The sequence below is a fragment of the Populus euphratica genome, unplaced genomic scaffold, assembly GCF_000495115.2.
Source record: "Populus euphratica unplaced genomic scaffold, PopEup_1.0 scaffold42.1, whole genome shotgun sequence".
In the NCBI taxonomy this organism is placed as follows: Eukaryota; Viridiplantae; Streptophyta; class Magnoliopsida; order Malpighiales; family Salicaceae; genus Populus; species Populus euphratica.
In genome coordinates, this window is record NW_011499903.1 from 98772 (window position 1) to 114425 (window position 15654).

Genomic DNA, 15654 nt, shown 5'->3' on the forward strand with positions numbered 1-15654 from the left:
TTCCTGCTGTGGTATGAGTCTTTTGTTCACCAAGACTTTTCTTCTAGGATCTAGGCCCCTAGAAGCTCGTGTGGGTCGTGTTTGTTTTGTTGGGGGAGGGTTGTGATTGTTGTTGAAAATTGAAATAATATTTGCAGACATTATTTTTTCATCTATCAATATCTCTCTGGCCTCTTCCCATTAAGACACTCTCTGGAAGTTTCCTTTTCTTGGTGTCGGTGTTTAGATTAATTGATTGACTTCTGTATTTGAAATTTTTGCAAAATTACCTTCAATTAAGACGGTGCATTTGGATTTGTTTGAACTTGACATGGGTTTTGGGGATTTTGGAAAGGATTGTGCTTCAAAATTTCTAAATTGCTCACTTAAAGGCCTCCACATAAAAGAATAATTTATTATTCAGACCATGAAATCTGTATATCCTTGTAGGTCGGCTAATATTTATTCCTTATCTTTCCTTTTCTGCTTGTAGGACTGGATTGTGCAGTTTGATCCTCCTGATGAACCCAAGGTGCTCATCCTTTCTAGCTAGCATGTCTCAGTTAATTTCTCAATGTTCTTGTTCATGCATTTTCAGTAACATGCACTCTGAATTTACTGCTTTCAGGAATACATCCACAGGGTTGGTCGAACAGCACGAGGGGAAGGTGCAAAAGGAAATGCCTTGCTTTTCCTGATTCCAGAAGAGCTACAGTTTTTGCGCTATCTGAAGGTATATTGGAGATTCATCACAGCTGCTTATCTTACACATCTCCAATTCTACTATTTTATGAAGAGGGCACCACCTTAGTGCAATAAATAATTGGTTTTGTTTCATCATGCTGTAGGATGCACAGCATTAGAATTTTGAAAAGCAAGAATACTTGATATCTTCTATCAGATTGAAAAAGAGAATGTTCATAATGATTAGATGTTGCTTTTGTAATCGCCTTTTGTGTATTCTTAACTTACCACCTCTCTTCTAGGCAGCAAAAGTCCCTGTCAAAGAGTATGAATTTGATCAGAAGAAGCTGGCAAATGTTCACTCTCAGCTGGTACTGTCCTACTTCACAGTTGTATGTTTCATCCCAGTAACTAAAGTTATAAAGAATTTAAATAGCTACTGGATTGTTTCAGGAGAAGTTGGTGGCCAACAACTACTATTTGAACAAATCAGCTAAAGATGCATATAGATCTTACATGTTGGCCTATAATTCACATTCTATGAAGGACATCTTTAATGTCCACCGACTCGATCTGCAGGTACCATTCTTGTCACTCGCATTCTACAAGGGCGATTAGTTGCACGAACAATTATATTTATTTTTTCAAGGAATGAAATGGCTAATGTTGGGTATCTGCAGGCTGTTGCTGCTTCATTTTGCTTTTCTTCTCCACCAAAGGTGAATCTAAACATGGAAAGCAATGCTTCCAAGTTTAGGAAGAAAACACACAAAGGAAGCCGAAATGGTTTCAATGAGAGCAATCCTTACGGAAGGCAGAGCGATGGAGATGAAAAGCGACAATTTGTAAGGTATTAACCAGATCGATATCAGTAAGTAACACTTTGGTGGAGCGAAATGTGATATTAGTAATTTTATGATTTTTTTTATTGACTTGTGGCCTTGCCCAAAAGTTTTGTTTAAATGTCGTTAACTGATTCGAGTTCATACACCTCCGAGATGTAATATTGAATGAACGATTATACCAATTTAGAGCTCTGAAATCAAGATTTTTGTAATCAAATCCTCTCATGGGCCATCTTCTGAACATTCTTTGCCCTCCAGTGTACTGTTACTAACCATTAATAACAGATCCGCGATGCCAGAAAATAAGATGGTGTACGGTTCAACCCAGTTGATATCATACATGTGTTAAATGTAGTAAAAACAGGACCATCAAACCAGAGACCAGAGCTATTTACGTGACGACTCGAGATTTTCATTAATGAAAGTGGATACTTCAAGTTGCTTTTTTTAAGTGGGTGCCTGTCAAACCGAGCTGTTTTGGAACGTAACGGTATTAACAATCTCTACCTTTATATATTTTTTAATTGATATTATTTTTTTATACATGTTATTCTCTGACGTGGTTTCCAGACTCATAAGAGGCTAACTTGTAAAAGGGGGTTGGGGGTATTAAGCTGTTGGATAACTTGTGAGTAGTTTATCATTTTTATTGGCCGTAGGTCAATCAGGTTTGGTCAAATTATAACAAAATAGGTTCAACTTGTATTTCAACTCAGGTTTGAACTCTTGGATTAACTCACCAAGTTTGGCCGAGCTAAGTAACTACTTAGATAATTGATCCGTGTTAGGCTATAATTGATCTATGGGCTAAATTATTTTTTTTAATGTAAAAACAAAAAATCAAATGTTACTAATGTTTTTTTTTTCTAGTAGAAAAAAATTATATGATAGTTTATTTGATATAACTCAATTGATTTTATTAGTCTAAAACAATCTATACAACTTGTGAAATATTTGACTAAATAAAATTTCAAGATGATATTTTTTAATATTAAAATAATAATATATTGGATTGACCTAGGATAACCCGGGTTAACATATCAAATTTATAACCCAAGTTATGAGACTATGATAATCCTATAAAAAGCAAATCAAAATAAATTATAAAGTTTAATTCTTAATCAACTTAATATTGAATGATAAAATTAGAAAAAAAATCAATTAAAAATCTAAAAAATAACTTGAGTTAACTTGTCAAACTTGCAACTTAGATCATAAGATTGAGAAAACCACATAAAAAATAAATCGAAACAAATTACAAATTTTAAACCCCTCAATATTAAAGGATGAGATTAAAAAATAAATTAATTAAAAAAAGAACATAAAAAATAATCTGAGTCAATCTACCAAACTCATGACCTAAGTCATTAGATCAAGATAACTTTATAAAAAAAATAAAATAAAAAAAGACCTAATTTAACTCGTGTTAACCTATCAAATCCACTACTTTGGTCTTAAGACTAAGATAACTCCAATAAAAAAAAAGTTAAAATAAATTATAAAACTTGATTCTCAATTGTCTTGTCAGACCTAATATTAAATGATAAAATTTATAAAAATCTTAATTAAAAAAATAACATAAAAAATAAGTCAAGTCAACCCGAGTTAATCGTTAAGCATTATTCCCAGGTCATTAAATCAGGATAACTAAATTAAAAACAAATTGAAACAAATCATAAAGTTTAATTCTCAATCAATCACTATTAATTGATGAAATTGAAAAAAAAAATCAGTTAAAAAAAGAGAAAAAATGAGTCCATAGGGTTAACCTGTCAAACCTATGACCTGAGTTATGAGACGGGGACAGTCTAATAAAAAGCAATTTCAATGTTAAAGAACTTGCAACCCGAGTCATGAGACCGATATAACCTTTTAAAAAAACCTGATTTAACTAGGGTTAAAATGTCAAAACTCACGATCTTGATCACAAGACCAAAATATTCTCATAAAAAGCAAATTAAAATAAATTATGAAACTTAATTCCCCAACGATCCAATGTTAAATGATAAAATTAAAAAAATCAATTAAATGAAAGACACAAAAAACAATTTGAGTCAACTCGGGTTAACCCAGCAAGCATTATTTTTGGGTCATGAGACTAAGATAACCTAATGAAAAGTAAATAAAATAAATTATAAAATTTAATTCTCAATCAAATTAATATAAAATAATAAAATTAGAAGAAAAAACAATTAAAAAAATATGAGTCAATCAAGTTATCTTGTCAAATATGAAATCCGTATTTTAAGAATATAATAACTAAATAAAAAAATCTAATATTAAAAAATAAAACTAAAAAAAAACATTGATAAAAAAATCAAAAAATAAAATAAAATAAAGCAAAGTAATATTATAATAAATAAACACTACCTAATCCCTCCCCTTCTAATGTATAGTTAATGTTTTCTAGATCCAAATCTCTTTTAAAAAAGGTTGTGTAGTGTTCCAATTATTTCTGATTGGCCGGATTTAATAACTCCTCTACATCTCTTTTAGAAAGGTTATTTAGTGTTCTAATTATTTCATACGTTTTGGATTCCGTCCTAGTTACTGCTGCCGTCCCTAAAAAAGGGCAACCGTCAGGGAGCATACGACGCTGCAGATTGATTGTCAAGTAAACATGTCGGTGCTCGGGAAAGTTTCGACAAAGCTATACCTGCAGAAGGAATATGTAGGCTGTCTTTCCTAAAAGAGAGACAATTTAAATGGAAAAGGAATCGATGAGCAGAAACACTCGGCTTTACCCAAAAAGGAAGAAAGAAAAACAACAAGCCAATGCGTCAATGTTGCAGAGGAGAAGTACTATCGAATCATGAATGATTTTGATCTTGGACACGCATATAATCTGAGTAGAAGCGAGGATGGCTCCACAACTGAACATTCTGAAGTAATTGCAACTAAACCACCAAGCAATCCACTGCAAACATCTAATGCATCCCGAAGGCCTACTAGTAATCGCCGGCCAAATAGGGTTGTGATTCCAGCGCTCGAACTTGCCAATGTAGTTCTTAATGCAGCCCGGCTAAAACCGGTCCAGTTACTATTAGGAAAACTAGGAATAAATAACTGGACATCAATCTCGTCGGATTAATTCACAATTCACAAGTTTCAATTTTTTCTCTTTATATAATCAAAATCACGATTAAACAATTAACAAATATAAAGCAACAATCATATAAATCAACACAAAGATTTTTACATGGAAAACCCAATACGGGAAAAACCACAAGATCATAGTCCACCTAAAAACTTCCACTATCAATAAATAATGGATTCATAACTGTTCTTTCATAGATTCAACTAAGAGCTACAACATACATATCATCAAGAATAATCTATTCTTGGAATACAACAAGATTAAATAAGTATTTGAGAAAAACTCACAATATCAATATTCTTGGAATGCATCAAGGTTGGCGAGGTTTAGTTGACCTTCTCAATTGTGACTCATCTGAAGCTTCTTGCATAACCTGTTCAGGAATAATATCAATATTATTATTAGTTGATTCAGGATCACCAACTAATGGCTCAATAAGAAAACCACCATTATCATCATTTTGAAAATCTTCCCTATTATTAGCAGGCATCAAAGGTAACTGTGGAGTAGGTCTTGGATTTAAATTAAAAGGAATAAAAATAGTAGACTCTGTTTTCTTTTTATGTTCAAAGTCTTCAATGGTTTGATCTTTAAAGAAAATAACATCTCTGCTTCTCATAATTTTCTCCTCCTTTGAATCCCACAACCTATAGCCAAACTCATTATCTTCAGAGCCCAAGAAAATACACTGCTTTGTCTTGCTGTCGAGTTTAAACCTTTTATCTCGAGGAACATGTACGAATGCTCTACATCCAAACACTCTCAAGTATGCATAAAAGATATCCTTTCCTTTCTAAACTCTATTTGGAACATCAAAATCAAGAGGAATTGATGGAGAAAGCTTGATCATGGCAACTACAGTCTTCATTACCTCACCCTAAAAGGACTTAGGTAGCTTTACATGAAAGAGCATACATTTAATTCTTTCAACAATGGTTATGTTCATTCTCTCAGCCACTTCATTTTGCTGTAGAGTCTTAGGAACTGTCTTCTCTAACTTGATACCATGTTCCCTACAATACTTCTCAAAAGGACCCCTGTATTCACCATTATTGTCAGCTCGAATACATTTCAACTTTCTACTAGGTTTTTTTTTTTTTTAACTCTAGCATAGAAATCCTTAAAGACATTAAGCACCTGATCTTTGGATTTCAAACAAGTGGCCCAAATTTTCCTGGAGTGATCATCAATGAAACTAATAAAGTACAACGCACTCCCAAGAGACTTATCAATCATAGAACAAACATTAGTATGAACTAAATTAAAAACATATGATCTTCTATGTGAAAGTGATCTTTGAAACACAACTCTGTGTTGTTTACCAACTAAACAATAAGTACATGTGTTCAAGTTCATACCTTTTAATGAAAGGTAGTTCTTCTTGGAAGGGATGTCAAGGCCTTTCTCAGTTAAATGTCCAAGTCATTTATGCCATAAATTAGTAAAGCAATCTTCAATTGCTTTCACTCCTCTTTGATCACTTTGACTTGTGACATGTAGAGACCCATCTTCTTCCTTTTAGCAATAATTAAGGAATTTCTAAAGAGCTTCTATTTACTATCTCCAAAGTAATTGTGATAGCCTTCTTCATCAAGAGTACTTGTAGAGATTAAGTGTAGGTGCATATCAGGCACATGCCTAACATCTTTGAGTAGCAACTTGCATCCAGTATTGGTTTCTAACCAAATATCTCCAATGCCCACAACACTAGTCATCCCTTGATTTTCCATCCTAACTTGACCAAAGTCACCAGCAGTGTAGGATGTGTAAAACTCACGTCGGGTGTAACATGGTAAGAAGCTGCTGAATCTCTAACCCAGGTGGTATCTTAACATGCAAGATTCACATAACCATCATCATAAACAATGGCAACATCACAATCAAATACAACTGCAGTTGTACCATTCTCTTCATTCTTGTCTTCATCTTTACCCTTTTTATCTTTTTTATACTTTCTACAGTCTTTTTGAATATGTCCAGGCATATCACAATAATAACACTTAATTTCCTTCCTTGACTGAGATCTTCTTCTTAGCTTTTATTTGCTTTTTTTATTGCTGGATTCTCTATTTTACTTGCCATGAGAGAACCTATTTTGACTTCTCCCTTGACTTTTTATAATAAGTACATGATACTCGAAAGTGCTTGTCCCTTTCCTCCTCTTCTCTTCATTGAGGATACTATCATTCATTGTTTTCAATGTAATCTTTCTATTTGTAGTAGAATTGCTAAGTGACACCACCAAAGTCTCCCAACTATCTGTCAATAAACTCAATAGGATTAGTGCTTGCATCTCATCAGCTAACTCAAGATTCATCAATGATAGCTGATTCAAAAACCCTCAGAATCCATTTATATGCACTGAAGCATCTTCACCATCTTTATACTTCAAATTCATAAGGTCTCTAATTACAAAAACCTTGTTTTATGCACTCTCCTTGGCAAAAGTTCCTTGGCAAAGGTTTCTTCTAATATCTTCCAAACTGTATAGCAATCATGTTTTTAAGAAATATGATTAATGGACTTAGAAGATGTCTATTTTCTAACATAAGCAGTCGCCTTTCTATTAAACCCATTCCATTTTACCTTATCCATCTCATCAGGCTTTTTCCCTTTACACTCAAGCAACAAAGCCAAATCATTGTAATATAAGTGATCCTCCATCATTGTTTTCCATAGAAAATAATTGGAGGAAGTGAGCTTTATCATACTCGAATCTTCCTTTCCATTTTAATTGCATAAGAAATTTAATCTACACAACCAGTGCTCTGATACCACTTTGTTGGGAAAATTAGGAACAAATAACCGGATTCCAATCTGGCCGGATTAATTCACAAGTTCCAATTCTTTTCTCTCTTTATACAATCAAAATTAGGATTAAACAATCAATAAATATAAAGCAACAATCACACAAATCAACACCAAGATTTTTATGTAGAAAACCCTATGCGGGAAAAATCACGGGACCGTAGTCCACCTAAAAACTTCCACTATTAACAAATAATGGGTTCATAATTGTTCTTTCTTAGATTCAACTAAGGGCTACAACATACATATAATTAAGAACAATATATTCTTGGAATACAACAAGATTAAAGAAGAAGTATTTGAGAAAAACTCACAATACTGACAGCTCTATTTTTTTTTATCAAAACAGCCAACTTCCACACCACCAATCTTCGATCCAACCATTAAGAATGACGAGTAACATGTCTAGAAGCTGCTGTCAAAATCTCAGTCCGATTCAACGATAAACAAGCTAGAAATCAAAGAAAGAAGACAATCAATTCAGCTGTCTCAACTTCCTCTCTTTCTCCTATTCTTCTCAACTTCCTCTCTTTCTCCTATTTTTCTCTTATCTCTTTTGTTAAAATTGCTATTACATCTACAGTACAACTACATTTAAATTAAAAGAGGCAGCTCATGACAATTAATATAGTGGTTCCACCATCACATGATACGGAACCACACACAACAATTACTTGATCGGTACCAAGCACCATAAGTGTTGCATTGTGCCCACATATTGGCACGGGCTTGCCAAATGCATCAAAACAACTCACTTGAGGAACTTGAATAAATGAGCCCCGAAGTCCATCAACCCTCCTACCAAATGAACCACACCATTGCCAGCGAAGTCAATAGCACCAGAGCCTAACAACTGATTAATTTGAACTAGGAGACAACAAACCAGTCGATGACCAAACCCAATGAACCATAATTGGGTACACAAATTCAGAAAGGGAAAATGAGAAAACAAGATAAGCACTGAATTAGGTTCTTTTAGCTATGGAGCCGCTGGTAATTCTAGCAACTGCAGCAGTAAAAGTCAATTGGTAAAGAAAGCAACTATAGTTGTAAGAGGTATTAGGAATATATTTGAGAACAAAGAAGCTTGTACCTATGAAAGGGTTAGAATTAGTTCCATTACCAAATGCAAACGCAAAGCCAAAGAGATAATAAGAGATGCTTCCAGCAACAACATCAACAACATTAGTGAAGTTAAAAAATACAAAGAACATAAAATAAAAGGTTATTTGATGTCAGTCTAGGAGAGTGGTTGATTAATAAGTTAAAAATATTTAGATTTTTTTTCAATCTAAAAAATTTTAAACTCACCAAGAAGGTCTTGAATACTTGTAATAAAATACTTACAATCAGGAGATTTAAAGATCATTTGATTCGATGATAAAATCTATATTTTTTTAGAAAGAATTATAAGAATATTCTAAAGAGAAATACTCTAAAAGTATAAATGGTGTAAAGAATTGAAGATTATGAATATTTATTATAAAGCTCTCATTTATATTTATAGCCCATAAATTTTATTCTTTTATAAAAAGAAGCACATGCAGTGCAGTTACCCTAATAACATTTAATGATGGGTAAATATTTTTTATCTGATGGAAATATGGTAGATCCTTAAAGGACTTTTATGTACCTAAAAAAATATAGAGAGCCAAAGTTTAAGACATCAAGTGTAACTAAGTTTATAGAGGTCAAGTTCTTCCATGAGATTAGACTCAAAGGAAGCTAATTATTCCCCTAAACATGTCAAGGGAGGATGGTCATTGTCTTGGATTTAGCTGACTGCTAAGTCCAACCGTCTTGGGTTTAATTTGCATGTCAGACCCACACTACCTTGAGTTTAATGCACTTTCAAGCCCAAGCATCTCAAACTTAACTGACTATCAAGTTCAACTGCCTTAAATTTGATATGCATGCTAGACCCACGCTATATTGAGCTTGACGCACTGCCAAGTCCATTCACTTTTGACCTTAAATGCGTATTAGATCCATGCTATATTGGGCTTGATGCACTGTCAAGTTTAAACATCTTGGGCTTGGTTGATTATCGAGTCCAAATATTTAGGGTCTAATATGTGCCGGATGTTTTAAAGAACCAAACAAAAACTAAATGAAATTGACTCATCAATTTGTAAGCGTACTGTTCATGGCATTCTTGGCCCGGACTGAGCCAGCACATAGCATGGCAAAGCCAAGTTGCATCGCTAAGACCAGGTAAGCTGAGAAGAGGAGGTCAATGGTGTTGATAGAGTGTAACACTTTGTTCACATGAACCCTCCATTAGTATTTTGGGAGAAAGGGTTGGCTGGTGCAAGCAGAAGATGAAAGATAAAGACTGCTAGAAGCTTGCTAGTTGCGTATAGATAGCATGTTGAATGGTAGCCAGTTTTTTGTGGCCAGTTTTTTTCATTTCTCTTTCTTGTTATTTTCTGGTAGGACCATTTGGAGTGGATTGCCGACTGGCTGCGCATTATACTTCAAAGACTCGTCTGCGGTTTCAGCTAGAGAAATGTAGAACTGTATGTCATGCTGCAAGTCCATCGAAGTGGAAGACGTAATATGATCATCACCTCAGTTGTTAATACCAAATAATAACCACATGCGCGGCACACAGTTGTCATTCTTGAGAAAACTGATAATCGGATTGGACTGGAAAACAAAGAGAAAATTGAGTGTCCAAAGTAACCTCCTTTTCTTCTTCTTCTTTTTTTTTTAATTTAATAACGCATCAAATTGATGCTTTTATGATATAAAAGCAATAATAATACCAAATGTTGGCTAATTATTACATATACCTGATATACAATTAGCACTACCACATGTAGATAGGAACAATGCTAGTGTTCCATTAGCATCTACTAAAACTACAATTACGCAAAATAATACATCTGAGATAAATGCTTACAGCCACAGTAATTGTGTATTTGTGTTTAAATTCATATCTAAAATGGTGGTTTTGAAGGGAATTAGTAGGCTTTCTGGTAGCGAGCATTATCCCCCACCGGAACTCGGCTGGTGAGGGAAGGTTTCATTGTAACAATAGCAGATTCATTTGCTCCGGCTCTAAGAGCAGCCCTGCCAGCTTCAAGGAACCTCCTAACTGCATCCTCAGCATATCTGTTGGCTTCACCCACTGTCATGCTTTTGCCAATATCCGGGTAAGCATTCAGTACATGATCGCCATTGAGCTGTGATGCAAGCTGGATCATCTCAACTTGAAACTCCGAGAGGCTTGCATCTTCTTTTGGTCCCCATGGCCTCAATGATGTCGTCACGTCTGGCAGCGTTTCTGTGTACAGATTTCAGGATTAATTTAGAATCATATGATGTAAGATAAGATAACACACCACGAATCCCAGATAATGTTTGTTCAGAAGAGATTTTCTGTATGAACTAACGGTTCTTGAAATGCCATAGTAGACACGTGTGTCGACATCCTTGGACCATCTACATAGCCTGAAACAGATAGATAACAGGGTCGTCTCTTCACTCTTGACTGGGTTCTATCTCTACAAGCCTAAATGGAACAGTTAACCTAAAGGCTTTAATCTTCAGTCTCCAACCTCCATTATTGCTATAGACATAAAAGTTAAGAAGGATCCGCTTAAAAAAGAAGAAGAAAACAACAGAAGACTGTGTGCTCTCATATTTGCACGTCACTTGACTCTGTCTGTTAGAGAATACTGCCATGGATTTCATGGCAAGCAACTAATTCGCAAATAAAATAAGTGGGAATCCCATTAAACGATGAAATAGGCAAATCAAACAAAAGCAGTATAGCACCAAATCAAATACAAATACTGCCAAATTAAACAGGGGTGCAAGACCGCATCCTACTTGAAGCCTCACGCAATCAAATTAAGCACAGTAACGTTTCATTGACTACAAGACAAAGTAACTTGGTTGTTCAAAAGAAAAACAAAACATTACTAATTATTTAAAGATAAGGATATCGATCCCAAACCTGGGCAATCATCACGCGGAGTGTCACGAAGGTAAAAGTAATTCTCAAAAGTACCAGCCCATGCATCCCTCCTTGTCAAGAAATTCGAGTTCAAGTTAAACAGCTTCTTCACCGTTGCAGGGATTGAAGAATGCTCAAATTGTGAATCTGGTCTTGGCCCATCTGGTTCATGTATCACTGCACATCAACAGCAATAATCAATCCAAACCACCCTATTATTTACTACTTCTTGTGAACAAAAGAAAAAAAAAATCCTTAAACAACAACATTAATAGCAGCAAAATAAACAATAGAACAAAACAACAAAGAACTCAACACTTACCAGTACCCTTGTCAACCCAAGGAGAGATCAAAAAGGTCGGAACCCGAATACCCAAGCGGTCAAACTGGAAATAATATGGGTCAGGCCCAATAATCCCATCCGGATTCGGTACCCCTCTGACGGGCGTAGGTACGTGATCATAAAATCCACCATGCTCATCATAAGTAATCAGAAGAGCCATCTCTTTCCACTGCGGACTGCTCCTCAATATCTCATACACCTCCTTCACAAACCTCTGTCCTCTTGCCACGTCATGTGATGGGTGATCATCATTGGCTGGAAATAACTCCACGTCAAAGTACCTCTGCTCCACCACCACATAATTAGGTAACTTCCCTAGCTTCGCATGCAATTTGAACTTCAGTTCGTAGCTGTGAAACTTCAACAAGTGCTTTAATTTCCTCAACGACTTGAAAAACAGTGTTGCGGGGATATTTTGGTAATATATCCCGAAACTGAGGCCATTGTCGTCGAGTGAGTCGAATATCGTTCTTTGAGGGAATCCATGGATAAGGTCTTTCCGCACGTTACTCATGGCTCCGTGTGAGGTTGCTGAGTGGACATAGAACCGGTTCGGCTGAGTTGACGCGGGAACCGACGCGAACCACCGGTCAAAAACGGCGAACTCATTCGCTAACTCGGTGTAAACCGGTAAAAGACTCGGTTTGAACCCGCTCATGACGGTTTTCGACATGGTTTCACCCATGCTCTTCGCTTGTTGCACGAACCCGTTCATTGGAGCCGGGTCAGCGAAACTATCGTTTGACCCGAATATCTGTTCTCGGATCGCCTGGAACGAGTGGCCAGGGTCCGAGTCGATGAAGACCGCGTCGTCGGAGACGAAGACTTCGTCGGAGTTAGGGTCGGAAGCAGAGATTCGATTCGATTCGGAACCAGATAAGCCGTCGATGTCGGGTCTGGTTGACTTGAGCCAGCCGAGAAGGTGGTCAAAGGAGCGATTCTCCATGACGAGAACTACTAGGGTCTTGATGGGGCCTTTGATTCTGGGTTTGTGTCTTTTGTGTAAATCATCAAAGTCTAGGGACTGAGAGGAAAATACTAGATAAAGAAAGAGCAAAGAGGCGAGTGATAGTCGACGAGAAGTCATTTCCGGTGAACGGGAACTGGAAATTCCGGTGATTAGTCAGGGAAAGGAAAGTCCTATCTAGGACAGGAAAGGGTGCATTTGTGTGGCAGGTATAATAATAATAATAATAATAATAATGGAGTAGCCGACAGGAAAGTAGATCGTTATTTATGAAGAAGAGCAGAGGAGAGGAGGGTATATCCCTTGGAATGGAGAGAATAATAGTAATATGCTTGACTTTCCTTTTAAGTGTGATTATAATTAGGTGTTTATGTGAACCCAAATCTAAGCTGACGATGATGATCACGAGTGAGACAGATTATAAATAACGGGTAGTGTCTTTTCTTTTTTAAGGGTTTGGATTTTAATAAACGGATAGGAAATAGCAAGCTGAGAAATTACCACGTCCCACAGTATTTCTTGGATTTTTAAATGTTTTTTTCTCGGGTTATGCGTTGGTGACAAGAATTTACTTTTCAGCTTTTTCTGTGGCCACTTACTGAATCTTTGTTTTTCTTTGTCCTGTCCTCTTGCCGGAAAACAGTAACAAAACACCTTGCGCATTTAAAATATATACCATATATCTTCTTAGCGCTTTGTAAAAAAGCAACATGTTAAAAAACAAATTTAGTCCTAAATCATTGGTTATAATAACAATTTAAATAATGCAGTAATAATAATAAACTGATAAAAAAAAGCACGTAAAAATAATAGGAGTAAAATTAAAAATTATTTGTAATATAATTAATTAATTTATAGATTGAAAAAAGGAGTGAAATAGAAAAAAATATTAAGAGCTAACTCAATAAAAACAAACAGAAAAAAAAAACAAAAGTTAGAAAAAAGTGAATTAAACCAAAAAAATAAAAACAGTTAAAAACTAATAAAAAATAAGAAGATATCAATTTAAAAAAAATAAAAACAAGTCAAACCTCACCAACCTCTAAATATTTATTTAATCTCTAAAAGTTATATTTCATAAATTTTATTATGAAGATTCAATTAAAAAATATAATTATCAATTAATTTAAAATGAGGATAAAATCATTAAAAAAAGATGCAATTTAATGAAAAAATTAAAAATTAAATTTTAAAAAATTAAAAAAATTATAGGTGTAACAAGTTTTAGTATAGAGGACTAGTTTGCGCGCATATATGATCTGTGCATCACAAGAGCATCTATAAAGCTTCAATCTTTTTTATTTAACCTTTAAAGCTTGTTCTCGGGCCTAAGTAAATTGATCCTCTGTAGTATCCATACATGATCCAAATCTATTAAAGCTAGGCCCAAATTTATGGTGAGACATGAGAAAGTAAATGAAAGAGTTTTGCTCCATCCCTCTAATTCTAAATACATCATAAAAAATCTGAATTCTTTACATGTAACCTACTTTGACATGATTTTTGTTCACATTTTTATACATTTTTTAAAAATTTTAATTTAAAAAAATTAAATTGATGTTTTATTTAGTTTTTTTATGATATACTGATGTTAAAAACAAAAAAAAAATTATTTTTATACATTTTCAAGCTAAAAGTAATTTTAAAAAATACCATGCATCAAACTCCTTTGAGGTATTGAAAACAGTGGTGAGGGTTATTTTTAAAATGCTTTTCATTTAAGAATATATCAAGAGATATTTTATATTTTTAGCACAATAAGTTTACTAAAGTATTTTTGGTGGCAAAATTAATTTAGGTTTTTTTTTGGGTATTTTTTTATTTTTATCTAAATTTTGTTTATTACAATTCAAAAAATAGAGAGGTAAATTGATTTTTATATTAATTAAAAAATATTAAAAATTCAAGCCTATTAGGCAGACCCACTCCATAAAAGTGCATGAAAGATGCCATAAAGTTTTGGAGGTGTGTAAAGAGTTATTCAGTGGTCGAAAATCTATTTCAACCATATTAGTTGATTGCTTGTGGCATCCCTTTTCTCCATAAGTGCCATGTGTTTGGTTGTGTTGAATGGATTGTTGTGGAGTTATTTTTTTATTTTTTTTAATTCATACTTGATATTTAAAATTTTAAGATATTTTTTTTAATTGAGAATATTTGAGTATTAATTTTTATTCTTTTTATTCTTTAATTTTTATCATTGATCCTTTTATAAGTTTTTTTTCTTAATTGCATCCTTTAATCTAAATTTTTTTTTTAAATTCAATCCTGATTTTTTTCTTCATTTTTTGATTGCCTCTTTTATAAAATTTTAATTTTATCCTTTATAAAAAAAATAATTTCTTATGTTTTTAGATTTGGTCATCATTCTCTTAGTGGTTTCTTCTTTAAATGTTTTTGTAAAATTAATTTTTCTTTTTAATTTAGTCCTTCAAGCCAAAATTATCCATCTTCTAATTTGTTTTTTTTAATTTGATTATCATTCTTTTAATTGTTATTTTTTCTTTTGAATTTTTTTTGTGATTGGTCTTTTTTTTAATTTTATCTTTTGATATTTGATTTATTGAAATTTAAGTTTCATGATTTTTCTAAGTTTGGTGCTTTCAATCAAATAATCTAGGTCACGAGTTCATATCATTTTTTACTAATTTTTTATCTCATTACTTGATGTTAATTTTTTTATTAAAAAAATAAGCTTCATGGTTTTTTTATTTTTTTATAGAGTTATTTTAATGTCATGACTTGAGCCGTGGAATTAACAGGTTAACTTGAGTGAGTTCATACCTTTTTATTGACTTTTAATTATTGTTTTTGTATGATTGATTTTTTTTAATTTTATTATTTAATATTGTATTATTGATAATTGACTTTCATAATTTTTCTATATATAGTTCTTCCAATCATATGGTTAGGGGCATGGGTTTTATAGTTTTTAAAAAAATTAATTTCACGATGTTTTTTATTTTT

General features: G+C 33.6%; 2 protein-coding genes across 3 annotated transcripts in view; one reads left to right on the forward strand and one right to left on the reverse strand.

Moving 5' to 3' along the window:
• LOC105133062 (DEAD-box ATP-dependent RNA helicase 51-like) overlaps positions 1-1721 on the forward strand; it is a 4962-nt gene extending 3241 nt beyond the window's left edge. The window contains exons 8-13 of the mRNA XM_011036874.1: positions 1-11; positions 473-511; positions 608-712; positions 966-1034; positions 1117-1242; positions 1344-1721. Of these exons, the coding sequence (XP_011035176.1) occupies positions 1-11; positions 473-511; positions 608-712; positions 966-1034; positions 1117-1242; positions 1344-1520 (527 nt within the window). The 3' untranslated portion in view covers positions 1521-1721. The remainder of the gene's footprint in view (positions 12-472; positions 512-607; positions 713-965; positions 1035-1116; positions 1243-1343) is intronic.
• Positions 1722-10117: 8396 nt separating this feature from the next.
• Positions 10118-13071, reverse strand: LOC105133063 (non-specific phospholipase C1-like). 2 transcript variants are annotated; one of them, XR_843704.1, is made up of 4 exons: positions 11700-13071; positions 11378-11554; positions 10235-10702; positions 10118-10186 (listed from the first exon to the last, which is right to left on the reverse strand). XR_843704.1 is itself a non-coding variant. In XM_011036875.1 (3 exons), the coding sequence occupies exons 1-3, from the start codon at positions 12805-12807 to the stop codon at positions 10380-10382; spliced, it is 1608 nt and encodes a 535-aa protein (XP_011035177.1). In that variant the 5' UTR covers positions 12808-13071; the 3' UTR covers positions 10227-10379. The 2 variants fall into 2 exon arrangements, 1 of the variants encoding a protein (XP_011035177.1); XM_011036875.1 differs by lacking the exon at positions 10118-10186 and having other exon boundaries at positions 10227-10702.
• Positions 13072-15654: the final 2583 nt, after the last annotated feature.